The 27,459-nt window shown below is 42.2% G+C and overlaps 1 protein-coding gene across 1 annotated transcript; it reads left to right on the top strand.

The window, feature by feature from the left end:
* Positions 1 to 1,987: 1,987 nt before the first annotated feature.
* Positions 1,988 to 18,895, top strand: NXPE3 (neurexophilin and PC-esterase domain family member 3; the record flags this gene model as incomplete). The annotated part of the gene is made up of 5 exons (XM_082005152.1): positions 1,988 to 2,146; positions 9,421 to 10,181; positions 13,962 to 14,035; positions 17,198 to 17,404; positions 18,345 to 18,895. Exons 1-5 carry the CDS (start codon positions 2,054 to 2,056, stop codon positions 18,893 to 18,895), a joined length of 1,686 nt encoding a protein of 561 aa, XP_081861278.1. The 5' UTR covers positions 1,988 to 2,053.
* Positions 18,896 to 27,459: the final 8,564 nt, after the last annotated feature.

The raw sequence follows: 27,459 nt of genomic DNA on the forward strand, positions 1-27,459 counted from the left end.
AGAAATGAACCAGATCAATTCAGGGATGATGAAACTGGAAGTATGTTAAGGCCTTTAGTATAAAGAAAGCTCTAAACTTGTACCTCTGTATGTTTTAGAACCTGTGATGTTTACAGGAATACAGAAAATTTTGAACAAATGCTTTTGGACAAAAAATATGTGGGAGCAGCCTCCGTGGCATTTTTAGGTGTATGAAATTACATTCTGTGAAATTTCAGTGTGTTGTGCTTTTCAGTGATTTGAAGAGAATTCTCAGCAACAAGACTAGAAATTCCCTTTTTCTCTAATGTATTTGTTTCTATTCCTCAAATGCTCATATATGGCCTTAAACTAGCATTTTAATGTATTTAAGTATATTCATTATCAGTTACTGTTTAAAATCTGAGTTGATGTGCTATACAAATTTAATACTTTATATTGGCACAGAACCGTTCCAACAAAGCTGCATTTTTGTTGCATTTTGTCAGTTTGATACTTCTACTTTAATGGACGTCTTGGTCTTTCAATGCTTGTTCATCAGTCAGAAATACAATCTCTGTAATTCTCACCAAAGCATTTGAAGTTATAATCCCTATAATCCTTGTAAAGCAATTTCATGTGTGGTCTATTTTGAGACTGTCCTGGTTACACCAGTAATATATTTCAGTTTTCTAGTCTAGGTTCACTTAATGAATGATTTAATTAGCTAATTTTGATATTTAATGTATCATTGTGTTTAATTTAAATTTACACAGCATTCTTCATATAGTCCTAATAAATAGCATAACAGAAGTTATACTACTTATAGAAAGTTATACGAAGTTTATAATTTGATTATGTTGTTGCACTTGGTGAATAGCTGTATAAGTAATGCTGCTTTGAGAATATTAGATTTGAGAGAGACTTGTGCCTTTTGACTGTCTCTCTTTCACATCTGTTGTCTGTTTCCAAGTTTAGAGCTTCTCCTTCTGCAAGAACGGTACCCTTTTTGCTTGCAAAATGACTACATCAAAATTGTCCACCTAAAAAATAAGGAAGATATGAGAGTCAAACTGAACAACCATTAAGCTGTGAGAACTGTTTATCAATGGTTTTTAAGTCTGTGATTTCATAACGCATCAGCTATCAAGCAACCTCAAAGAAACAATATATTTCACGAAAGTTAAAATTTATCGAAAACATGACTATTATTACATTTAAGAAAAAAATCACAAACCAAAATCCCCAAAACTCAACACCTTGCATTCTTCCCGGAAGTTTACTACTTTTTTTTTTTTTTTTTACAACTAAAGCTGCATAAGAGTACATGATGTAAAAGGAATGATAAAAAAGAAACTCCAGGGAGAATGTAGTCTAATGTTATAGAAGATTTCTGAAGTTCAATTTTAGTGCATTCAACTCTGTTAGGTATCTTCTGTTTATCTGATAGGTATTACAGTGATTTCTCCCTCCCCCTTGAAACTGGAGAAAGTATCCTTTATCTTGCTTATCCAGACTTGCTTCAGACTTTGGTCTTTAATAACAACTTCTTGGAATCTCTAATCAGGTAAATAGGGAGATGTCTGAAAACACAAGTTTCTGCTAGAAGTCTTGGGCTCATGATGGCTGGCTGGTGAGAGTGTGGCCTAATGGATATAATAGGGTCGTCGTCGTTTATTCTGGGGTTTTGGTTGCCAGAAAGAAATCTTGCACTCTTCTTTTGCCTTTTTTGGTATATCAAATATGGTTGAGACTGGCTTTATGATAAGGTTTTGCCTTGACATGCCCAAGAGAATTAAGTACCGTAATAGATAGTGCTGTTCAGATTAATGCCACAAAAATCTGTCTTAACAGGTCTATTGTACCACTTGTTGCTGGGCGAAGTTCCGCTGTTATATGCTTTCAGTATTAAACTCGACTTTACTTCTAATAATATTTTAAGGACTTAATATAACTGTTGTAAATGCATTTGCAGGAATGAAGTGGAAGACAACTGAATTCTCTTGTGCACTACTGAGACGGAATGACGTTCATGTTTGCGGTGAATGGAAGTCATGGCAGCATCTAACATGGGAGGGAAAGGCATGAATGGACAATGTGGTGTGACTCGTTCAGATTGCAGATCTTCTGCCTGCTTATGGCAGTACTGGCCATTGTGGTGCTGGTCCATAACTTTTTTCAGTTAGAGGTAAGTGGAGCCTGTTTGTTCTCCAAGTGGGCTGGAGCACCATTATTCCGCTCCGAGTGTAAGGTTAGAATTATGACTGATGGCATTTAGCTACAACTTGGAATCACAGAAAATTCAGACTGGAAGGGATGTCTGGAGGTCTTTAATCCAACACCCTCCTCAAAGGGCTAACTTTAAAGTTAGCTTGGATTGTGCAGGCTATTGCTGAGTTGAGTTTTGACCGTCTTCAAGGATGGTGAGATTTCACAACCTGCCTAGGCAGCCTGTTGCAGTGCTGCACCCCTCTCACAGGGAAGAATGTTTCTCTTATGTGCAGGTGGAAGTTGCCTCTTGTCCTTTCAGTGTGTACTTCTGACTCCAGTTCCTCTGTAACTTCCCTTTAGGTAGTGAAAGACTGCAGTTAGATCCCCTCTCGATCTTCTCCAAACTTAAAAAAAAAAAAAAAGCCTGGTTCCCATAGTGTCTCCTTTCTGTCATGTACTCCAATTCCCTAATCATCTTGGGTGTTCTTAGCTGGTTTCTCCAGTTTGACTCTGGTTCGGGGTGTCCAAAAACCAGGCACGGTGTTCTAGGTATGGCTCAAGGTCAAGTTGAGGGAAATTATCATTTTACTTGATCAGCAGTTATGCTCTTGTTAATTCATTGCCATAATGTTGTGCTGTTGACACATGCTCAGTTTGCTGTCCACCAGAATCCCTAGGTCTTTTTCTGCAGGACTGTTAGCTAGCTAGCTGATCTCCAGCCTTTACTGATGCAACTTTTCTTTGCCTTTTCCTTTTTCCCTCTGCTGTTTCTGACTTGCTTTTTTTTTTTTTCCCCCCCTTCATTATCACTTCAGTGCAAAGGTACTTTCAAACTGCCCCAGATAAAACCACTGAGGATCTGTTCCAGGGAGCCTTGCAGGCTGACCCTGCCCATTGGCTACCTACCTGGGCAGACTATCCAGTATGGCATTTAGTGGGTGAGCATAATAATGCCTAGCCTAATACCTCGTCAAATTATAGCTATCTTTTATACATGCTAGCCAACTAATAATTGCTTTATGCTTTTAAGTTGTGTGTATCCTGCCTGCAGAGTCTTCCTCCGCCTCCCTGGTTAGTGATGCCCAAATGAAGTGATCCAAAAGAGTGGCTGTAAAATCCCCTCTCACTCCCAAAAAGATACAGTTGAATTGGAAGAGGTTCAGGTAAGGGCAAGGAAGATGTTTGAGATGTCTAAAATCACAAGTGACACAGGATCAATAACTAAAGAATGAATGTTTGTTACCCAGTCCAGTATTAGTAGAGACATTAAATAAAAACAGCAGATGCTGAACTCAAGAGGGTTTTTTATGGATTGCAGCAAAACTGCAGAAGTCCTTGCAGTGAGATTGTGTAGCTGCTAAAAGCAGATATTTAAAAAGTCTGGATGAATTCGTAGAAGAAAAATCCCTTAGGGGATGCTAAATCTTAAAGATGTTAACCCTAGTGTTTTAAGATGTCTCTAAGCCGCAAAGTGCTAGAAACTGCATTAAATCTTCAGGAGAAAGTATTGCAACATATTTGGCCTGTATCCTTTTCACACATACCTGCTGTTGGAAACTACTGGAAATCAAAATACTGTGTTTGATGGACCTTTGGTTTGAGTTAGCATGATCATTTTTGTGTAACACAGAAGGTAGCTTTTCTTTTGTTGTCTTTTTCTGTGTTTTTTTGGTCTAGGATATTGCATGAAGAACAGTGTTCATATTTTGAACCTTAGACTATTTTCTTTCTTTCTTTCTTTAAGTTACGGTGCCTAGAGGAAAGGGCACTGACAAAGTTTTGAGAGTGAAATGAAAAAAAAAAAATGCAGTATGGGTGTTCACTCTGTGCTTTTTCTTGCCACCATTCATGATAAGTATCTATGCAGCTGCTTTGACCTTTACATATCTGATATTCCAAACTCAGTTAAGTATTATGTTGCTGGTAAAACTTTATGCTGTAACACGCAAATCTAACCCCTTTTGTTATCTTGACTTTTCTGAATGGAACCTGCTCTGGTATTCGTCTCTGTCTTTGGCATAGCTTTCCAAGCAGTCTAGAATAGGTATCTAAGCTGATTCTTTTCAGTCAGAGATCAAAGCCAGCAAGAGTCTTAGAAAGCTTCCACAGAATATCTGTAACCAACTCCATTCAAGCTCTGGAAGGAGGGCTTATTGTTGGTTACTGTTGAAAACGTGTTTGTAAATGCAGCAGACATGCTTCTCGTTCCCAAATCATCTAATCTAGCTGTCTAAAGCTAAAGAGCTAATGCAGTATCAGCTAGCCCCTAGCTAGCCTCCTTGCTTTTTCTCTTTAGGATTTTATACTTTTTCATGTTGGAATCCTCCTTCTTGAATACTTAAGCTACTAATGATGCCCTCTTAACAGTCCTACTCATGTCAGAATTTTACTTTTTTAACTTGTGTTTAAAAAAAAAAAAAAAGCTGTTCACAAAATATTTTGATAGTCTTCTTATTGTTTAATTTGCTTTTTAGTATGGAGTAACTCTGCCCTTGAGGTCTACAGCTGACCACTGCACTATAGTACCAGAAAAAATGTTCAAGGGTTTTTTGTTTTGTTTTGTTTTTTGGGAACACAGCCAGGCAGATGAAATGTTCAATAATTTTCTGTAAAGTATCAGGTTGTTGCTGAGGAGAAACATCATGCCTTTAGGATACAGCAGAGTTTGTATATTTGTACCAATTGCCTTTACAACAACAGAACCACTTCAGTGGTTGTGAGCATTTTTTTATTTAAAAGCACTTAGAAATGAGAGTGTATGGTGAGAGGGGAAGTTTCTTGCAAGGATGAAAGAATGGTGTGTGGAATCAAACAGCTGAAACTGAACAAGAGCGCTATGTAACAAAGTCTTTGATTCTTGCTGCTAAATTGCAGGTGCCTACAAAAGATAACTGCATCATCTTATTTGGATTATTGTTGGAACGTTTGTCTCTCAGGTGATGGCTTTTTAGGATTGGCTTTGACATTTGGAGTAACTTGGCACCCACTCAGTGCTGCGAGACAGTAAAGACAGTGAACTGATCTCATGCCTAGCTTAGACAAAAAGTAGGGATAAAGTAGCTGGAGTGTAAAATTACTGAAAATTAAGATGACTGACCTTTCAGTAGTTGGTATTTGTTCAGTTTCAAATATTATCTGCTGCATGAATTAAGACTCTCTATTGGACAAACTGGAACTTCCCCCCACCATGTCTGTCACCTAGGAATCTCCTGCCACGTTTCCTGCTCTAATCTCAGCGACATATGCAGGTTTACAGCAATTGTTCTGAACGTACTAGGCCAAGCTAAGAGTTACAGCTGATGGAAGATATTGGGCTTTGAGATGGAGTTCCACCTTTTCAGAAGCAATTGAAATGCTCAATGGTTTTTATCAGCCACCAACTTTATTGCGTTTAACTGAGGGCAAGTGTTCACTGCAGGTCCAACCAAGTACCCTGTCACCCTTCTAGAATATCTTTGAGAGCATGATTGCCTGGGTTGGGCTATATGTTCTACCTAATTTTTGCTTAGTTGGCAGTGAGAATGCTGAAAGTTTCAGCTCAACTACACAACTTTTATTAGTCCTTCTGAACATAGAGCTTCCTTTTTATGACATCTCTCATGTACCAGGAACAGCTTGTGGATTTGTTCGTGCTTAATTGACACGTAATCTGTTCTGTCCTGCCTGGTTACTTGGCAGACATCCGTTACATTACTTTGTGGTCACATTTGGATTCTGGTTAACTTCAGAACGCAGCAAATAAAGAAAAAAAATCAACCCCAACTCCCTTCTTCCCCCCCCCCCAAAAAACCCCCACAAAACAAACAAAAAAACCCTCAAACCCAACAAACAAACAAAACCCCTTGTAAATTGCACTCAAAATCAAGACACCCTGAATGGAGTTATGGAAATAAGCAAAGCTGGACAAGTGTTATTCAATGTGGAGACTGTATTAAAAACTAAAAGGGTCTGTGTCATAAAGGAAGAGGACTCTTGAGAAATGTTCTTAATCTGCCCTACTTAAAGAAATTTTATTTTGGTTTTGCTACAAACTAGAGTAGAGAGCCCACAGTTCTGCATGGGCTCAGTATGACCTCTCAACATAGAGGAGCCAGAAAGATTTGGAAATGCCAGTGAAAGAGGGGGTAGGAAATTGAGTGGGGACAGACTAAGGTATTAATCTGCCTCAGGTTAAGCCATGTGTATCCATAGGGGTAGGAGAACTTGAGCACTTGTTTGGAGATGAGCCTGGGAAGCACTTAGGAAAGGAAGATGGTTTGGAAAGCTTTTTTATTCCAGTCAACGATCTTTGATACATTAACTGACTCTGAAGCTTTCCCTGCTTTAACTGGGAAAGGGAATCTCTGTAGTATTTTCTCCTGTGAATAGCATACATGGTGTAGTTTACTTTCACATGCAAGCTTATAATTCTGCAATAATACATGGTCCTGTTGAGGCTTGGGAGAGGGCTCCACAGATGAACAAGGATGTTAGAGAAAGAATGGTCCTTTAGGATGTTGAAAAAGCTCTGGTTTTACCTTCATAGAGATTTTTTTTTTCTTCCCTGCTTGAAGATTGAGGAAATATTTGTGGTATGATCTAGTCCTCCTAATGGCTCATAATCTGGAGATGCTGGAGTTGAAGTGACAGTGCTTGCCTGGGACCTCAGCTGTATATAAGTGAAGAGCTTTGGCCTGGTGCTTTGCTAAAAAGGCTATATAGGTGGGCCACTTTAGAGACATTGAACTATGTTCTCTGCTCTGTTTTCTGAATATATGAGTTTGGCTTAGTGTTCTCTACACCCTTTTCCACTGAAACATGTAGGTATGCCCTTGGAAAGACTTCATAAAGTCTTATAGCTAGGCTATAAACATCATCTTCTACATGTCTGACAGAAAGACTGGGTTAAAAAAGCTGAAGAAATTCATAGAAGGTTAAAAATAGTGCTAGGTCTGTTTTTAAGGCCTTCTTAGATAGCCATCTCTTTTCTTCATTTGAAAGGAACATTTTTTCCCATGCCCCCCCCACCTCGAAGTACCAAGCATTGAAGAACCAAGTGAAATATAGAAACCTTCTCTTGAGAACTTGAACTGAACACAAGAATTAATCAAACACATATTCTCCCTCTCCATCTCTCCTTAGGAAAACGCTTAAATGTTTTTGCTGACTGAGACGTGGTTACCAGCTTGTTGGATGCATCAAAATATATAGCTAACTTAAAAATATTTCCACGCAGTGTTTTCTAAGTGTTATGTATATGCGTGAGCAAGTGAAAGGAAGAAGTTGTGAAGGTATTAAAAAAAAAAACAAACAAACAAAAAAGAAACTTGGCTTAATTCAAGAATGCATGTAGGCAAGATTTAAAGTAGAACTGTGCCTGAGATTAATTTTTGGATTTGCGTGGGTGTAGAAATAATGTGCAGTGATATGTTTGCATTTTTGCCCGCTGTGATGGAAAATAGAAATAATTACAATTTACCTCAGGTGGCCTTCAGGAAAATTTGTTAAATCCTGGGTGGAAATGTAAAACAGAAAAAAAAGCTTCTATTGTGATGATAACATTTTGTGGATCTGTGGATACCTGTCAATTTATATTTTATTGTTAAAATGTAACAACTTGCAATTTCAGGTTTTATGGTTAACAGGGATATCAAACAGAGAAGATTCTCTGTATCCATCCTATATCCTAGTGTGCTCATTATCCTCTTAATCTTAAGCTGATCAAAACCAACTTCTTATGTAACAGGCTTCAAAAGCCTCTGCGTTTCTACTGTTTGTTAGGTTTACCTTTCTTCTAAAAAAGTATATGAATCTTTGTGTTGTTCAAATCACTTTAATATACCGGTAAATTGTAATAAATGTAGCGGAGGGGAAAACTACTTAGTACGTACATGTACTCTAGGTGATATTTCAATGGACTAAGAAAGGTTTATAACAATAAATAAGGCTTTAATGTAACTGCTGGTCATTTTAGTACATTACTGAGCAGTTAGTTATAGAGGAAGTAAATGGAAAACACTAGGATATTGGTAAGTACAATGATCTTTTAAAAAATTTCAAATAGAGTAGTTTTAATTTTTTAGCAGGCTTTCAAATATAAACTAGCATATTCTCTGATGCCATGTGAATGCTACACTGTATGATTTTAATCTTTGCTTGAAAAATGATTGTGCTTCTCTGAAATATGCGTATGGGTAAGTTCTATATACACCTGATAATTAAGTACTCATTAACTGCTGATTTTGTGCATATTTGAGGTGTAAGTTTGGATTTGCTGATTAGAAATCTCACGGGTAGCTCTGGAGTCTTAGGCTGTGCTATTTTTTTAAATTTCCCTAATGCAAACCTGCAAAATTGTGTGATGTCGGGAAGAAGATGGTACCTCTGCAGTCATTTGCATAAAAATACAGTTTCGGACACTGATCTCAAGTCACAGCAGAAGCCCCCCTCTCTTAGTCTAGCATTGTATTTAACTATTTTAATTTTTAAACTTTTGTGTAGATTAGGGGATGATTTGCTTGTGTTTCAGCTGTATATAGATTTTAAAATCTTAAAAATAAACAGGCCAAAAAAATGATTTGTTTGTTCAGTCCTAGCTTGCCCTAGACTATTTTGCTTGCCCACCAGTTCATTAATTCATTGCACCTGAAGCATTCCTTTCTTTTCTTCCATTTCTTTCACTCGGTACGCTGCAGGGAAACCCACATTCCAGGTAATTGGATAAGCAGCACTGTGAGTTGTGACCAGGTAAATGACCGCGGCTGCTACACGCAGCAGACTTCTCTAGAAGGCCCGCGCAGGGGCTGCATCCGCTTCGTCTGCAGCGTAATCTCTCGGAGAAACCCTATTTCCTTGCATTGTGCTGGGCAGTAATTAGACGTCTTTGTGCTCGAAGATGGAAGTGTTACTACAGTAAGGAAATGAAACACGAGTTACAATTTACTGTTTCGTCGTGCAACCTTTTGTAATTTTTTTTTCACACTGCTGATATTTACAGAATGCACTGGTAGCCGAAATACTGCCACAGAAAATATGGGGCCTGCTTTACATAGCAGCCTCTTTGCCAGAGCAGGGTAACCACAGGTTGCCCACCTGTTTCTTTAGAAAGCCCAGGGTCAAAGTGACAGATTTGTGTCTTCTAGTAAAGTTGCTTCATTTTCTCAGCTTCAAAGCTCTGTAAAGCAAAGCACAGTTCTTGGGTTCATTTCCTGACAAAACATCCATTGTGTTTCATTTAATAGCACAGTTTCAGGTAATCTCTTTCTTCCCCAGCACCTGGATGATGACACAGTTTCAGGATCAAATTGGATAACAGAAAACGATGTCCAGCATTCTCTGTCGCAGACAACCAAAACTACCAGGAAGCCTTACTGTGGTTATAAGCAGCAGACTTTGTCCAAAAGAGAACAAGCGGAACAGGAGTCATTGCTTGCTGCAATACAGTGGCCAAAACCCCCTGATGGCAAAATTGCCTTTGCGCAAAGCACGGATCCTGCACGTAGTGACTTTGTGATTGTGAAACCCAGCGGGCTCTTCAAGGTGGGTGGTCAGTTAGAGGTACTTGTTCGTATGAAGGATTTCCAAGGAAAACCCAAGCAGTACGGCGGAGACTATATACAGGCACGAATTCACTCTCCTCTGCTGAAAGCTGGAGCAACAGGAAGGATTGTAGATTGTCACAATGGCCTTTACAAAGTCTTCTTTACCCTGCTCTGGCCAGGAGAAGTCAAAGTTTCCGTGTCACTCGTCCACCCGAGTGAAGCAATCCAAGTCCTCCTGCATTTACGAGAAGAAAGGCCAGACAGGGTCTATTTCAAAAGCTCGTTCAAGTCTGGGAGGCATTCGGAAACCACGGAGTGCAATGTTTGCTTGCCTGGAGATCTCCCGGTCTGTAACTTCACAGATCTCTACACGGGTGAACCATGGTTCTGTTATAAGCCTCGAAAACTGCCCTGTGCCAGCAGAATCAGCCATGCCAAGGGCGGATATCAAAAAGGTCTTCTGACACAAGAGGAAAGCCTCTTTTTCCAAAGGTATATATATGTGTTGTTGAATTTATATATACTCAGCAAAGTAACTTTTTTTTTTTTTAAAAAAGATAAACTTTAGGTTATTGGTGAAATATGACAGATTGCCTTAGAGGATGTATGTATCTGCAGGAGCAGGTGTTTGATGCGAGTTGTTGAATATTCTCTTCCCCTCCATTCAGCCATGAAAGAACACACTAACCTTAAACTAAAGAAACCTGGAGTGTAGTTCTTTCTCTGTGCTTTGAATTCAACCTTGGTGTACCTGTTAAATTTCACAAGAGCATGCCCTCTAGATCTGGTGATGGTTTGGGAGATTGTTTCCTTATTTTTTCCTTATATGCTTGCAATATCAGTAACAATGCTTTGAGATGTATTTTTGGCCAAGTCTGAACTATCCAAAAAAGGCCCAGGCTTCAGGCTTATTTTTACACAAAATACCAATTGCCTTTATCCTCAGCAAAAGTAGTCTTACATGTAATGCAATGTGTTCCTTGTTGCTCAGTACGACTTTCAAAACTCGGGAATAATTTGTAGTCAGTCATGAAGAAAACATCTGGTAGAACAAACTGCTGAGCAATACCTGTGCAAGTGGAAATGATCTGTGCATGTTATACAAACTGTCAAACTAAATTCGTTTTACAGTTATTTTTTTCTTCTGCATTCAGCATTTTAAAAAAAATACATCTCTTAGTGCATGGGTAGATGTGACAGAACTGCTTCTGTATATACACTCAGCTGAAATTAGACCAAGTTAGCTACTGTGTAGTGTCAGAATTGTAGCTGTGGGCTACTGCCTTGTTCTCCAAAAAAGGTGTTGAAGGGAAGTGTTTCAGCAGTACGTCTGCTTGATGTGTAAATTGAGAAAGATTTTAGAGTAGCAGCTTCTAATATTTTAATTAGGAAAGTCTGTATGCATGTTCGCAACCGAAGACCAGAAATCAAAACTAGAATTGTTTTTTGGCTATTCCTTATCAAGTTTGTAAGTGGATCTTTTGACTTTCTGTGCCTCAGGCAGTTCACCTGTAACATATAGCTGAAATTGATTGGTGATGTTTCCAAATTGGAGTGGGAAATTTTTTTTTTGTTTTGGTTTGGTTTTTGTTTCATTCAGCTCTGAGATCCTTGACTGAAATGGCTTATAGAAATTCCAAATAATTTATTTCTTGAATGGAGAAAAACATCAGAGATTCTTTTCAAAACAGCAACAAAAGACAGAACAAGACTTCAGTATTAAATCTCTCCATCTGTCACAGCTGTACAGCTGTGGCATGTGCCCAACATAAAATGATCAGAATTCACTGATGCCCACAAACAAAGTACTTCTGAGGTCTCTTGGTGTTGAGGGGGGGTGAGATTTGTTTCTGTATTCGGCAACCTGCTGTCCTATGCGAAGACCTTATTGCTGGATCTCTCCGAACCTGGCTGGACGTTGGCTGGTACTGCTGTCTCCCCGAGGCAGGTCACACCACTGCCAGCCTAGCCTAGAGCTAAGTCCGCGGGTGCTCGCGGCAGCGCTGGACTGCCGCAAGCTCCGCTACGTACTGCGGTGCAGTCTGTGGGATTACAGGGGCTGAAAGCAGTAAGTACCTTCACAGAGGTATTTACTGTGATAAGCACCTATAGAGAGCTGGAAGCCACTGCTGCCACAGCCTACCCTTTTGGTGGTTTGTCTCCTGGCAGTGGTACACGTACTACAAGCTGGGAGTTTCCCATCTGTGGTAAATCCCCCAAAGCTTCTTGCAGACCTCTGATAGCTTGATAGCTTTATCTAGGTTTGTGCCAGTAAAAACGTGCACAAGATTTGTGTCCTAGTGCTACGAAATTTTGAATTCTGATTCAGAATAGTGATAGTGATCTCGAGGAAATCAATACAGAATGAATTCAGCTGTAGGAAGTAGAGTGAACTTAAGGTAAAAAGTTCTTAGAGTAAGTCCTATGTACTTATTTGAAGTGGATTAAGAAAAAGTGCCATTACACACAGAATCACACACAGAATCACTAAGGTTGGAAAGGACTTTCAAGATCATCAAGCCCAACCATTAATCCACCATGGCCCCTAAACCATGTCCTGAAGCGCCACGTCCACATGTTTTTTGAACACTTCCAGAGATGGTGACTCCACCACCTCCCTGGGAAGCCTGTTCCAATGCTTGACCACCCTCTCAGTGAAGACATTTTTCCTAATATCCAATTTAAACCTCCCCTGGCGCAACTTGAGGCCAATTCCTCTCGTCCTATCGCTGGTTGGGAGAAGAGACCAACACCCACCTCACCACAGCCCCCTTTCAGGTAGTTGTAGAGAGAGATAAGGTCTCCCCTCAGTCTCCTCTTCTCCAGACTGAACAATCCCAGTTCCCTCAGCTGGTCCTCATAAGACTTGTGCTCCAGACCCCTCACCAGCTTCATTGCCCTTCTTTGGACACGCTCAAGCACCTCAACATCCTTCTTGAAGTGAGGGGCCCAAAACTGAACACAGTATTCAAGGTGCGGCCTCACCAGTGCTGAGTACAGGGGCACAATCACTTCCCTACTCCTGCTGGCCAAACTATTTCTGATACAGGCCAGGACACTGTTGGCCTTCTTGGCCACCTGGGCACACTGCTGGCTCATGTTCAGCCGGCTGTCAACCAGCACTCCCAGGTCCTTTTCTGCTGGGCAGCCCTCCAGCCACTCCTCCCCAAGCCTGTAGCGTTGCATGGGGTTGTTGTGGCCAAAGTGCAGGACCCTGCACTTGGCCTTATTAAACCTCATACAGTTGACCTCTGCCCATCAATCCAGCCTGTCCAGATCCCTCCGCAGAGCCCTCCTACCCTCCAGCAGATCAACACTCCCACCCAGCTTGGTGTCATCTGCAAATTTACTGAGAGAGCACTCGATCCCCTCATCCAGATCATCGATAAAGATATTGAATAAGACTGGCCCCAGAACCGAGTCCTGGGGAACACCGCTTGTGACCGGCCACCAGCCGGGTTTAACGCCGTTCACCACAACTCTTTGGGCTCAGCCATCCATCTAGTTCTTTATCCAGTGAAGAGTAAACCTGTCTAAGCCACGAACTGCCAGTTTCTCCAGGAGAATGCTGTGGGAGATGCTGTCAAAGGCTTTACTAAAGTCCAGGTAGACAACATCCACAGCCTTTCCCTCATCCACTAGGCGGGTCACCTGGTCATAGAAGGAGATCAGGTTGGTCAAGCAGGACCTGCCTTTCATGAACCCATGCTGGCTGGGCCTGATCCCTTGGTTGTCCTTCATATGCCCTGTGAGCACTCTCAAGAGGAACCGCTCCATGATCTTCCCTGGTATGGAGGTCAGGCTGACAGGCCTGTAGTTCCCAGGATCCTCCTTCTGGCCTTTCTTGTAGATGGCTGTCACATTGGCAAGCCTCCAGTCTTCTGGGACCTCCCCTGTTAACCAGGACTGCTGATAAATGATGGAGAGTGGCTTGGCAAGCTCCTCTGCCAGCTCTCTCAGTACTCTCGGGTGGATCCCATCAGGCCCCATAGACTTGTGGGTGTCCAGGTAGCTTAACAGGTCCTTAACTGCTTTCTCCTGGATTATGGGGGGGTTACTGTGTTCTCCATCCCCCTCTTCCAGCTCAGGGGGCTGAATACCCTGTGGATACCTGGACTGGCTATTAAAGACTGAGGCAAAGAAAGCATTAAGTACCTCAACCTTGTCCTTGTCCTTGGAGACAATGTTCCCTGCCGTATCCAGTAAGGCATGGATTAATATTACCTTCAAGTTTTACAGTAAATTTTACAATTTTTTTTTTTCCCCCCCAAGTGATGTGAATATCAAAAGGCCGATACTCTCCAGTGGACCCGATTCAGTGATTGTAAAGCCTAAGGCATTTACAGGTAAAGTGAACTTTATAAGATTCTTGTTTGTAATTTATAATTAAATTTATAAAAAGAACGACAGGCATAAGGTAATTATCCATTTGTTTTTTTTCATAGCATGAAATAGAAATTAACTTTTAAATTTGTATTAAGCAGATGAAGGCTTTTGGGTGTTACTGTAATATATGTTCAGTACTAATAACAAAATTATCTAAAATTACAAACATAAATGGGATTTTTAGCAAAAAATAATTAAAAAAAAAGTTTGGCAACTTGCCAAAAGTGTCTATTTTCCTAGCATTTACTTAGAGATGTAAAATGTCTTACAGTAACTGCTCACCAAACTCTCAAGTTAATCTAGCAAAACCAGCTGTGTGGTGTTTCTTTCTTTGTTAAGAATTTTGTTTAATAGATTTTGACTTAAATTTACATTTAATTGTTACTATCACTTGTGTTACCACAAGATGTCAGAACCTACAGTTGTGGACCAGAACCTAATTGTTCTGCACACTGTCTAAAAACAGAACAAAGAGGCAGCGTGTACTAAGTTCAACTTAGAGGTTTTATCTCATTCATATCCATGCGCACGCTTTTTATGCCTCTAAAAAGCCTGCATAAAATGTGATACACAGAGAATTATTTCTTAATTGAAAGCTTTTCAGATTTTTTTAATGAGGTTGTAGGAGGCTGTAAAAGTAGAGTTCTTGACCTGACCAACCAAGTCTTAATAGAAAACAGCCTACAGCATTTCTTGCATTTAGTTTTGCTGTTCACTAAAAAAATAGAGTGCTGCTATTAGGCCAGCAGTGCTTTTCCCCCTTTCTTTCTCCAGTTCCTTTAGATGGCATGTTTTTTGTTGCTTTTTTATCTTGTGCGCTTCCTAGCAGAAACTGCTGCAAATTTGAAATTTGATTATATCGCCTTTCTTTCAAGAGATACAGATGATCAAAACCTGCCTGCATTTCCTGCAGATTAATGCTGGGTTAAAAAGGGTTGATAGGAGTAGCACAGTATTCCTCAGGGAAATGCCTTCTGAGAAGAACAGTCTCTGAATAAATAAACTTAATACATTTGTATAATGATTGCGGATGTGTGGATTTCTTAGGATTGGTGGTACACCTAAATTCATTTTTCTGCTGTTGTTGTTTTTGCACATAACTTTCTGTTTGGGGGTAAATGTAGATGAAGTTGATTTTTAAAACATAATTTTTCTGAAAAACAAGCTTTTACTTCTAGTCTTGGTTCATAACTATTCAGGCTGGAGGTTATACTCCCTTCTGTAAAATCCAAAAGTAATGGCTTTCTGAATTCTGGAGTAAAATTGGTATGATACCATACACAGATTTGAAATGCTGGTGTTAGGTTTAGTGTGAGGCACCAGAAAGTTGTTCTAGTACACACATATATATATGTGTAGTCTAAGAATCAATTTAAAAGGTAAAAAATGGAAATGTTTTTACATCAAAACTAAAGAAATGGAGAAACTGCAGTTTTGAATTCACATTATGAATTGGTCTTTAATTACATGACTGTGTGTGAAGGGTTTTTTCCTTTTCTTTGTAGGATTCCTGTTTCATACATATTGGATGAGGCAACATTACTAGTTGGCTTTTTTTCTCTTCCTTCATTGACCCTGTTGCCTGCTTTAAAGACTCATCCAAAGATAAAATTTTCTAATGGCTTTTTCTGTGGTACTTGTGATTATAGTCTTTGTGTTACACAAACATAATAGCAAGTGTCCCTGTGAGGTCTAGGGAGGTTAACATCTACTAATGCACGACACAGAGAATATTGTACAGAAGCAGTGTGACCAAAAATGCCACTTAGCAATGGGTGTTTAAAAATGCTTGTGGTCTGATTTTTTTCTTTTTTTTTGGGTGTTTAAAGTTTGGCTATACCTGTGTTATAATAAGGCATCTACCAGAGGATGCTTCCGGGCCCTGGAATTCCACTGCCTGTGCTTTTACATAGTTAGAACGATCCCTGGCATGATTTTGGCTGTGGCAATGTGTGCTTCCCCAAACAGCTGCAAGTTAGGACAGGCCAGGGGAACGGTTTTTAACAGGTAGTCTCCACACCAGGGTGGGTAAAGTGTTTAAACAGCTGGATGTGGCGGCTCCATGCCGCTGGTGTTGGTGCCAGGGAGCAGCTCCGTTTAGGTATTCGAATACATGGGCAGGGGGAAGAGGATCCTGTAACGACCTCACGGAAGGTTGGTGTACTAGTATCAACACTGGGTGCTAAGAGAAATATGGCAATGCTTGACCGATGTAAGCATAAGATTACAGCTTCTCTTCCTGTAACCGCCGGCCCTTGCTCACAGCGTGCCGTCCGACTTGCGCAGGTGCAGTGGGCGCCCCACAGGACAGATCTCTCCTGGTGTCCTCTAGTTACCCCTCGGGGGGCCGCCCGTCCCAGGCAGTAAGAAGGGAAGGGGCTAGAGAGCAGATAGAAAGTATGAAATCCATGGAATTGGAGACTCTCGTAATTCATCCATCAAAAGGGCACGTACAAAATTCTTGGCCATAGTTGTAAATCCTAGCATTTCCTAGTTTTGGAGTCCTGATTATTCTCTTTCTAGCGCCTGCGGGTGGAGCAGGAGTGTCGGGGGTGGGTGGGTGTGGTATTCCACCGGCGGATTCCGATTTCTTTTCCTTGCTGCTCCCGAGGGGCGCGGGGTGCCGCCGGCTGGGGCCGAGTGCGCGGTGCCGCCGGGCTCCGGCCGCTGGGGGGGGGCAGCGCGCCGCGGAGCGCAGGCTGCTGGCGCCTGCGGCCGCCAGCCGGGGAGCTCTGGTGCCGGGAGGAGGAAGCGGTCTTGCTGGTCTTTCTGCCTGTGCTCCTCGGTCCCTTTGGCAAGGTTGAGCACTTCTGTCTCACTGTGGAAGATGTCGGATACCTGCTATTTATTTTTTACTTTGTCATCGGAGATACCATTTAGTTTAAACCGAGTTACGCTACGATTGTTTGACCAGCTCTGTCAGTGGTAGCAGGTTTTGCTGCAGAAATAGGGGGTGAAATACTTGGGCTTACAGAAGCGTGACGCGTTGAGCTTTTTAATCTACGCAGTATATCTTTTACTGTAAACTAGGGAAGATGGTCATACATCGCTGGCTGTACGTTATGAAGGTTATGGAGGCTGGTTTTGCTGTATGTTAATTTCAAAGAATTTTTCTCTTCCAGATTCAAGCAGTATGGACAGAGCTGAGGATCCCACAGTTTCCCCTTCTGGTTATTATTATGAAGACCAATGGAGGTCCAGAACACACTGGATCCATCACTTTAACAAGTCGCATGATGTAACCAAGTGCTTACAAGGAAAAGTAATCCACTTGTTTGGAGACTCTACAATAAGGCAGTGGTTTGAATATCTGACAGCATTTGTTCCAGGTTATTTTTTTTTTTTAATTTTGTCCTTAAAGACCTCTGCAAAGCTTTGTTTTGCACATCTCTGACACAGAGTTGACCTTACTGAGTGAGAATGACAAAACAAAGGAAGAGGAAAGACAAAACATCATCAGAAGTGCTGGCAGAAAGGCAGTTAGTCAAATGTTTGAGCAGACACTGGAAACATGTAGGCCTTGGAAACGGGGCCACAAGGTATTTGCAAAATTGTCCCTGTAAGGTGTTTCACCAATGAGGACCGCTGCTGCGGCTGTGTTAAGGCAGCCACTCGAGGGGCATGGCAGAAGTCACTTAGGGTGCCTGCGTAAGACCTTGCAGCATCCCAGTCACACGAGTGACTTTGGAATAATGTAGCAAATGACTTCCCTTACTGCTGATTGGTTTGGGGCCTTTTCTTGTGTTTCCCTTACTTTAACTTAAACAACAATTTCAGTAGCCAATTAGGTATTCCACCCTGGCCCCTTAGCCCTAAAGCAGTTAAAGTGTGTTGGAACACAGACTTTGAGACTCCTTAATGCCTACAAGTTGAAGTCCTCTTTAAACTTAACGGAGTGCTAAAGTTGCCAGATATGTTCCCATGAGCACTGGATTCACAGGGAAGCAACGACTGAAGGAGTTGATTTGGAAAATTTCTTTTTTATGAGACAGAGAGAGAAGAAAGTAATTTGGGAAACTTGGAAAAGGCACTGACAGCCCTGGGAAGTTGAAGTGTGGTGTCTTGCAAATTTCAGCACCCATAAACTCCACTCTGAAATATGCAGCTAGCACATGTATGACACTCATCTTCTGTTTCATTTTAGAGTTCTTGGAATTATGTTCAGATTTCCTTATCTACTGTTAATTTTGCCCCATGTTCCTTAGCATCTTGTTGATAGTTTTAATCTCTTATGCCTTCTTTCACTAATGCTTGCTCTTGGGTTTTCAGATCTAGTGGAATTCAACCTGGGGAGTCCTAAGAACGTGGGCCCTTTCATGTCTGTGGACCTGAAGCACAATATCCTACTGAAATTCCGCTGTCACGGGCCACCCATTCGCTTTTCAACAGTATTTAGCAGTGAACTGCGCTACATTGCCAATGAACTGGATGGCATAGTGGGTGGGAGAAACACAGTGATAGCCATAACTATATGGTCCCACTTCAGCACTTTCCCTGTGGAAGTATATATCCGGCGGCTGAGGAATATTCGAAGAGCAATTATTCAACTGCTGGATCGCAGCCCCAAGACTTTAATCATCATCAGAACCGCTAATGTTCAGGAGCTTGGGCCAGAAGTGAGCCTCTTTAACAGTGACTGGTATTCCTTTCAGCTTGATTCTGTCATGAGGAAAATGTTCTCAGGAATTGCTGTGCACTTTGTGGATGCTTGGGAGATGTCTCTGGCTCATTACTTGCCGCATAACTTGCACCCAAAAGAAGTCATTGTTAAGAATCAAATAGATGCATTTTTATCTTACGTGTGCCCTCTGCAAACTTAGCACAAGTGGGTATCCCCACGTCATCTTTTGCTATAGCTGAAGTAAAAGTTGCTCTTTTTCGGAGCTATCGAATTATGCTGGGATGGTATGGAAGGACTCTGGTTATTGTACTTGTACACAGTATAAGTGGGGTGGCCTTAACTCTGCATAGCTGTGAAGGATGGTAAAGAGGAGTTGACTGTTCAGGCTATATCTTCCTGTGAGGTTGATTCCTTTCAATCTTATCATTCCTATCTGAGATTATTAGAGAGCACCTTAAATTAAGTTGACAGGATTCAATAAGAAATTACGTGGGTTATTAGCTTTACTAGTTGTCTGCACTGTATGCCTAATTTAATCCCTATGACACTGATTCTGTTGCTAGGGTCTTGCTGCTCAGAACTGTCTGTGAAACCTGGGAAAGACTTTGGGAGTGGTCTTTCTCTCAGCATTCCAGAGTTTGAGGGACATCCCCTCCAGTTGTATGTCAGGGAAGCACAGTGTCTGTTCTTGTTTCAAAGTCCCAATTAGAGCTATGAAGGGGATGTACCAAAATCACTAATATCAATCAAGGAAACACAATCAAAATATCTATAGTATTAAGTCATCAAGAATTTGCTGAAATTTAATAGAGTACACTAATTAGGCACCCTTGGTGTTTACAGATGGCTGCTAAATAATGCAAATAGCCAGTATTTTAGTTTCGTTTCCTGTACTAGTGAATCTCTTCTGAGCTTTCATACACTGTCTACTTCTTGATTTATCTGTAATGGAGAAATGTGTATATTATGACCTCAGTGAAGACACTGTCTCGGGCAGTTTCTGCAAGTTCAAGTTGCAGGCTTGCCTGCTTGAAGCACTTCCTAATGAAACTGTTTCCCTTCCCTGTAAGATAAAGCTATTCCGTTATGCTCCTGCAAAGCTGAGCTTCTGGTAAATACTCTTCTACATCATTCATACATGGTGTCTGTGTGGAGAAGCCAAGTGACCTGAATGCACTTGATGAGGTTTGGCAATGAGTAATGGTAACCGGCACACAATAGTGTCAAGGCCACGCGATGATGCCCCTTCTATGTTTGGCAGTTTTAACATTTTTTCATAAGCTTCACTGCTGCCAACATAAAAGGTCAAAAAGATTGCACCTAAAAGCCAAACACATACAGGGTTGCCCTTCATACAGATGATTGACTGAAATACTTTTGGTTTTGCTGGTGTGAAAGCTGGTGGCTCTTAGGCCTTTTGGCATGGTGCTTTCTGCTGCTAATTTGATTGAGCCTGTCTATAGTTTTAACTAGTAGCATTTTGAAAACAAAGTTTTCATGGAATTTGGCCCCCAAATTAAAGAGCAGAGAAGTGTTGCATGTTGTCTTATTTTTGGTCCCACTCAGGCCAAAGGTAGTTGTCCTGGTTTCTGCTGGGATAGAGTTAATTTTCCTCCTACTAGCTGGTATGGTGCTGTCTTTTGGGTTTAGCATGAGAATAATGTTGTTAACACACTGATCTTTTAGTTGTTGCTAAGCAGTGTTTAATACTAAACTAAGGACTTTTCAGCTTCTGATGCTCTGCCAGCGGGGAGGTGCACAAGGAGTTGGGAGGGGGCACAGCCAGGACAGCTGACCCAAACAGGCAAAGGGATATTCCATCCCATATATCGTCATGCTCAGTATATAAACCATGGGGGTTGGCTGGGGGGCAGCAATCGCTGCTCAGGGACTGGCTGTGCATAGGTTGGCAGGTGGCGAGTGATTGTGTTGCTTGTTTTTCCTGGGTTTTGTTTCTCTTTTTGTTGTTTTCCTTTTCATTACAATTATTATCATCATCGTTATATTTCAATCATTAAACTGTTCTTCTCTCAACCCACAAGCTTTCTTACTTTTGCTGTTCCAATTCTCTCCCCCATCCCACCAGGGCAGGGGGAGGCTGAGCGAGCCACTGAGCGGTGCTTGGTTGCTGACTGAGGTTAAACCACAACAGTACTATTTACCAGTGGCTTTGCTGAGAAATGTGTCAAAACAGTAGTGGAGTGCTTCTGAAGCAGCTCATCATGCTTAAGGAGAACATGAAAGCTGAGTCTTTGTGAACAAACTGAGAAGATTAATAAGGCAAATTGGTAGGTTGCACAGAGTGGAATAATTGAAATGTCTTCATATTGGAAATGTTTTACGCTTTGCCGGGTTTGCTGCTATGTTAGGAAGATTGTGCTCTTGTTGCTGGAGCCCCAAGAGAGCTAATGCTACCAGCTACAGCAACAGTGGGTTTTGTTTTGTTTATTTTGAAGGACAACTGAGAACTGTTTTAAAAACAAAGGTAAATGCTTTAAGCATGTAAAAGAAGTCATAGCATCCCACTATAAACTTACCAATTTAAAAATGTTCAACACTGATACAGCATTTATTCTTAGCTTTTCAAATCAGAATTAAGGCGGTCCAATTTGCCAGTTCTTACCGACAACTGCCTCACATAATATCTGTCCATACATTAGCTTTAGGTAACAATTTTTTTACTTTAATATGTTAATGGAAATTTATGCTCTGCTAAAAAGAGACCACACCAATTCAGGTCTGGGAAGGTAAACCACCACAATGCAAACTGACCTTTCATCTTTTCCAGGTGTGTTTTTTAAAATAGGTAGAGTATAAGGCTTTCATCATGAATAATAAATCTATCCAAATATTGTTAATGAAAATAAGGCTTCAAAATTTCACTTTGAAGGAAACTACTTAATTTGTGGACTAACCATTTCGTTTTCCTCATAAAGCCGTATCATGTGGGAAAGTGTTGCGGTGGCATGTTTCTTCTCTGAAGGCTGTAGCGCTCACCACTGCTCTTTGACAACTGAGGGAAAGAGAACAGGACTGTTATTAGCAAAGATGTCTAATCACCTTCTGGTAGAGCCTCTCCCTTTTGGATTAATTAGGTTAATTTTTTAAATAACAGATTAACTTTTAGGTAATGAACTTGAGGGAAATTGCCAGTTGATTTGGAATGAGGACCGATATTTCATTTCTTTGGGCTCTGGAATAGACAGGGAGGAGAAACTGGGGGTTTACTCACGTTTTAAGATGAAGACTGGGGACACTATGCTTTTATACATCATTCAGTTGAACTATAAATGATTTTTCATTTCTATTCTCATCTTGTTACTGGTTGCACCAGTTGTATGTGTACTGTATATGGAAACACAGAAGCAATAAAATATTCTACAATCAGTTTCTGTAAGCTTCTGAATTGATTTTAATAGGGACTTAGGTTAAGAGGTCAGTTATTTTTCAAGTTATTTAATGTGAAATAGGACTGGAAAGGAATTTCTTAGTTGTCAGTTAAGTGTCTTCCTTTACACATAAAAATTTATTTAATGAGATTTTCCAAAGCCCTGACTTCCTTTTCTTTCCATTTTCTTCACTTGAAAGGAAGAAATTGTATTATTTTTCATATTTTTTCATTCTTGTCCTGAGCCTTTTGATTATTAACCTTTCAATATAAAGTTTTTTTCCATTTTAATTTCTTTATTCAAAGTCCAGCCCACTCAAATCCCAGTGAAAAAGACTGAAAATCAGAAGATTTCAGAACAATTTATTTATAAAATAAGTAAACTCCATTTTACAGATTAGACTGATATACGGTGATTTTCTACACCTGATGAGAATCTTGTTTCTCATATATATCATGTTAGGCTGATTTCTTCATTCTAGAAATTTAGTAAAAACATTAGTTGAATTGTTGATGAAAAGAGAGGATAAAAAGCAGAAGTTTCTCTTTTTTCAAGTTTTCAGTTGCTTCTAATTTCATCTGCTATGTAGCACTATTGCAGCTCTGCTTCACGAGATTCATACTGTCATTTTACTTGTGAGAGGTAAGCATTTAAAAATAGGAACTTGTTCTACAGACCCTTCTAGTAAGCAGTTTTATGTACTACAGGTGACAATTCCATCTATATGTGACAAAACCGAAGATTTGAAGTTGTTTCCTGGGAAGGGTGAGGGTATGGGGTTTTGCTTTGTTTTTGTTGCAGAAGTGTGGGTTAAAACATTGCTCCACTCATGACAGTTTAAGTAACGGCAAAAAAACTTCAATTACAAATACATATTTAATTTATACAGCACTTGCTCGTTAAGCCCAGATCACTTCATGCTTAGTTTCTACTCCTATATGTTTAGACTGTTTGGAAGGCTCCTATTACCTGTTGGTAGCAGTGCAGGACTCAATATCTGTGCATTAGAGAAAGAACTTGTTTTCAAAGGTTTTTCTTCTATTACATGTATATTATTGAAATGCTTATGATACAAAGAAGGCTCTAATGTCTTTTATTTCCTGATGTGATCAGAAAACAGTTTAAATAGCCAAAAAGCTCGAAGAATAAAAGGTTTCTAATAAAGAGGGTGAGTTTACTTGAACTGTTTCATCTGATTTAGTCTCTGTTCTGTTTGCTCTAAGTCCACATACTTTTTTTTTTTATATCTGTGTAATAGTTCCCTCAGTTTTACCTATTATATTTTGTGCTGTGTGTTGGGCAGAAGTTTCACACTATGGTTTATAGATTAAAATCACTTTGAAAAGTGATTTTTTTTTTTTTTTTCTGATGATGTGTTTCTGGAGGGGAGCGATCTGTGCAAGCAGCACAAGCCAGACATGAGACCCAGTGCTGAAGCACACTGATGTTTCCTGTTGTCGGTGTCGCCAGGCCTGACACATAGTAAAAGCTTGTACATAATCTAGGCTTCCTTCTTTGAGGGCTTTTGCAGCTCAACTGGCCAACAGGAAATCCTTAAGCCATTTCATTTAAAAAAGCAGCGTGAAGAAGAGGAATAGACTTTTTGGCACGGCCTGTTGCGATAGGACAGGGGGTAATGGTTGTACGCTCAAAGAGGGTAGATTTAGACTAGATAGAAGGAAGAAAACTTTCACGATGAGGGTGGTGAAACACTGTCACAGGTTGCCCAGAGAGGTGGTAGATGCCGCATCCCTGGAAACATTCCAGGTCAGGTTGGACGGGGCTCTGAGCAGCCTGATCCGGTTGAAGATGTCCCTGCTCACTGCAGGGGGGTTGGACTAGATGGCCTTTAAAGGTCCCTTCCGACCCAAACATTCTATGATCCTAAGAGCGGAGGAGATGCAGTGTGGCCGTTGCTCCTCTAGCTTAGCAACAGTTTTTACCTTAAGTAAGGGAAGAAAAATTGGGGGGCAGATCTGTCCTGTAAGTCAGTCAGTGCGTGCAAGGGCTGTGGGGTACCCTGTGCTGCCTGGCGGCGTGCCCGCTGCCACCTGAGCCCAGCAGCTGTGTTTGGGGGTCGTGGGGAGGGGGAGGGAGTGGCTGCACCGCGCAGGCCTGAGGCCTCTGGCATGGCTGGAGGGCCAGGGGGGAGGGGTTGGGGGATGGCTTCAGGGTTTCGCTGGGGCTTGGTTGCAGCCGGGTTTCACAGCTGGGAAAGCAGCAGGCAGGGTGCATTGCCCTGTGTGCTGATTTCCTGTGTGTGTGTGTGTATATACGTGTATATACCCCAAAATAGCCTGTTTGACTTGGAAAAGTCCCTAAGCTACCCATTCCAGGAAGCTGGAAGAGAGTACAGCAAGGCCGCGCTGCCGAGTGCTTGCTCTGTTTTGCTGTTCCCCTCCCCTTCGGCGGTGGCTGCTGAAGGAGGCTGGGGGGGGGGGGGGGGCAATGGCCGGCGGTGTCATCCCGGGGTGGCTCTTCTGTTCCCCCAAAACAGAGAGCTGCGCTCACACCCCGGCCTGCTCTCGCCAAGGCCGCCCGGCAGGCAGAGGAAAAGCACCTCATTCCCAGCGTTTTGCTCTGGAAACCCAAAGTGAAGTGTACTGCCGCCATCGTGTCCCACCTACCTCAGCCGTCGCTTAGCCAAAAATGGAGGGGAGGGGCTGCAAAGCATGAGCTGCTTTTCAGCGTGGTGTGAGGTGACGCCCCAGGCATGCATAGAGGGGAGAGGGGAGTGAGGGGAGAGGAAGGGAGGGGAAGCAGAAGGGGCAGGATGGGGTTGAAGGAAGGACGGCGCGCGAAGGCCTTGCTCTGTGTCACCGAGGAGAGGAAGAAGGCTGGGGATTTGGTCACGTGGGGATTTCCAGAGGCCATATCGATTGTGTGGGACAGAGTCGCTTCTCTGATACAGCACGCAGAAACGTGCGTACACGTATTTCTCCAAATGCGTCAAAAAAGGAACAGCTCTTCCCACCCACGCTGCTCACCCACCTCTTCCTCTACCCCCTCCCACAGCAATGCCACCGCAATCATGCTGGGTACTGCTCCAAACTTCCTGCTTACAGCGGGTTTGAAGCCGTGCAAGACCAATGTACTTGAAATCAGGGACATGTTTTAGCATCTCCCTGAATCTCAGATCTTTGAACCTTTCCGGAAATGTTCATTCACTGCGGTGCACCTCACCCAGATCTGAACTCGCACGGAAGGTGATCTAGCTTGTATCTGGGCAGTGACTCTCTCAAATCCTGCCCAAATTACTGTGTCCTCCTTCACTGTTGCCATTACTAGCCTCTTGTGGGCATGTTCAGCAGCCTTTTGCGGGGAAACAAGCTGGTCTGCTCTGCTCTGTGAGCCTGTCACGGTGAATCGCATGGGAGCTTCTCCGCCTGGAATGGGAGAGAGGGATTTTGTGGGAGGATGCGAGAGGATTAAGAGCATGTGAGTTATTTTGCCTGAGCCCCAGATGCAGAGCGGGCGCATCGCTAAACGCAAGTGAAAGTTCGGCATGACCTGCCCCACATCCGGACCACGTCAGCTGGCGTGGGCTCGGAAGGTTAGCGAATCCTTAACAAACGTGGCCAGAAGAGGGCTTTGAGGCACCAAGAAAGAGCCTGGGATGACTCTCGAATGAAAAACATCAGCCGCAATGTAATAGTCTTGGTGGTGGCTTGTTTTCTAACTCCTGGGTAGTTGCGTTTTGAAAACGAACAGCACCAATGCCTCTGGATGAAGCTCTTTTACTTGGAGTTCATTTTAGAGTCAAATTCAGTTGGTGACATGACATAGACATTGATAACTCTCGGGTTGGCTTAAGACTGTCCTTCAGAGGGTGATTTTTTTTTCCTCTTAAATCTGATTTTTTTTCCCCAAAGTAAAAGGATCCAGAGGAGTAAACTTTACTGGGACAGAACAGTCCATCTCAAGTCAGTTCTTCCTGCAATGCAGAAAATTTAGCAGACTCTGTGGTCTGACAGCAATGCTATGGCAGTCAGTTTTCCCTGGTTCAGATCCATTGAACGATTTGTCCTGCCCCTCCACTTGTTATTCTCTCCCTTCCCTGGCCAGCTCTGAAGAGAGACAAGTGCTTTTGACCCGGTGCCCTCGTGCTTGGGCCCTCTGTACAAACCTGCTATTTTTTGGTTCAGCTTGATATGGGGCTCTCCCTTTTTGTTCTAAATCTCTGCTGCAGGCTCTTTCCAATGATCGGGACTAGTTATATGACAAGTGCTATTGCCCTGCCGCAGCATGGCAGCCCGCTCTGAAGGACCTCACAAAAGAACTTCCAGGTGGGACGTGCCTGCTGGAGCTCAGCAGGTGAGAGGCATGGCAAAAGTACCTGCAGTGAAAGAACGACGACAAAATCACCATGTTTTTTCCCCCTTGCCATCCTGTGCTCAGGTCTTTCCACTCCTTCCTACCCTCTGGTTTTCCCTGGGCTGGGCGAGTCATGCTTTCCAGTCCTGCCTGCCCTCTTTCTCTGCCTGAATCAGCTTCTCCCAGGGAATTGTCGCTTGCCGCGGGCAAGGCAGCTCTTTCTGCCTTTAGCTGTTTCGTCCTTCTAATGGTTTCTTCTCCTTCTGCTCCTCCACCTTTATAATTTTTGCCCTGTGTGTTTGTATTATTATTATTACTACTTGCTTCTGCTGTGTCTCATTTTTGCCTTTGCTTTGATAAGAAAAATAGGAAAAAAAAGTGACATTATAGAAAAAAGATGCTGTCTTAAAAACCCAGTGAAAAAGAACTCAAGAGCTCCAGTCACAAGCAGATATTCCAATTATTTTACACTGTTGTAAAATGTGTCCAATATATGCGTACCTTCCGATCCCAACAGTTTCATATCCACTGTTTGAAATGTAGGTTCTCTATGTCAACCAATTTCTTCCTGATGTCCTGTTGTCCCCGTTCTTCTGTGCAACAAATATTGCTACAAGTAGATATTTTGGTTTCTGACCGAAGTTATGACTTTTCATCCTGCCCTGCCACAGGTCAACTGCTTGGCTGTGGCATCGTTACTCTGCCCTTCTTGGGCAAACCGCCTCGGTTTGCTCCTCCTGAGATTTGGATTTTCCTTTTCTTTGCAGCGGGGGTTGCCTGTTTGCGCAGGGGAATCGTGCCTGGGAGGGGGCTGACCTCTGGCGCATCTACCGCTGGTGACAGGTGTCCCCCATGGCTTTCGGAGCCCGAGCACCTGAGCTGCCCGGATTCCGCGGCAGCGGTGCCCGGGGAGAGAGGGGCGGAGAAGCTGGGTGAGCGGCGCGGCGCTCCCGGCGCTGCCCCTGCCACCCGTCAGGTTGGGCCACCCGTGCCCCGCCGGGGCTGCAGCCGCCCCTCTTTGCAAAGGGAGGACTTAGTGACTCGTGAAGGCACCCCGAGG

This window comes from Phaethon aethereus (genome assembly GCF_964289735.1).
Source record: "Phaethon aethereus genome assembly, chromosome: 1".
NCBI lineage: Eukaryota > Metazoa > Chordata > Aves > Phaethontiformes > Phaethontidae > Phaethon > Phaethon aethereus.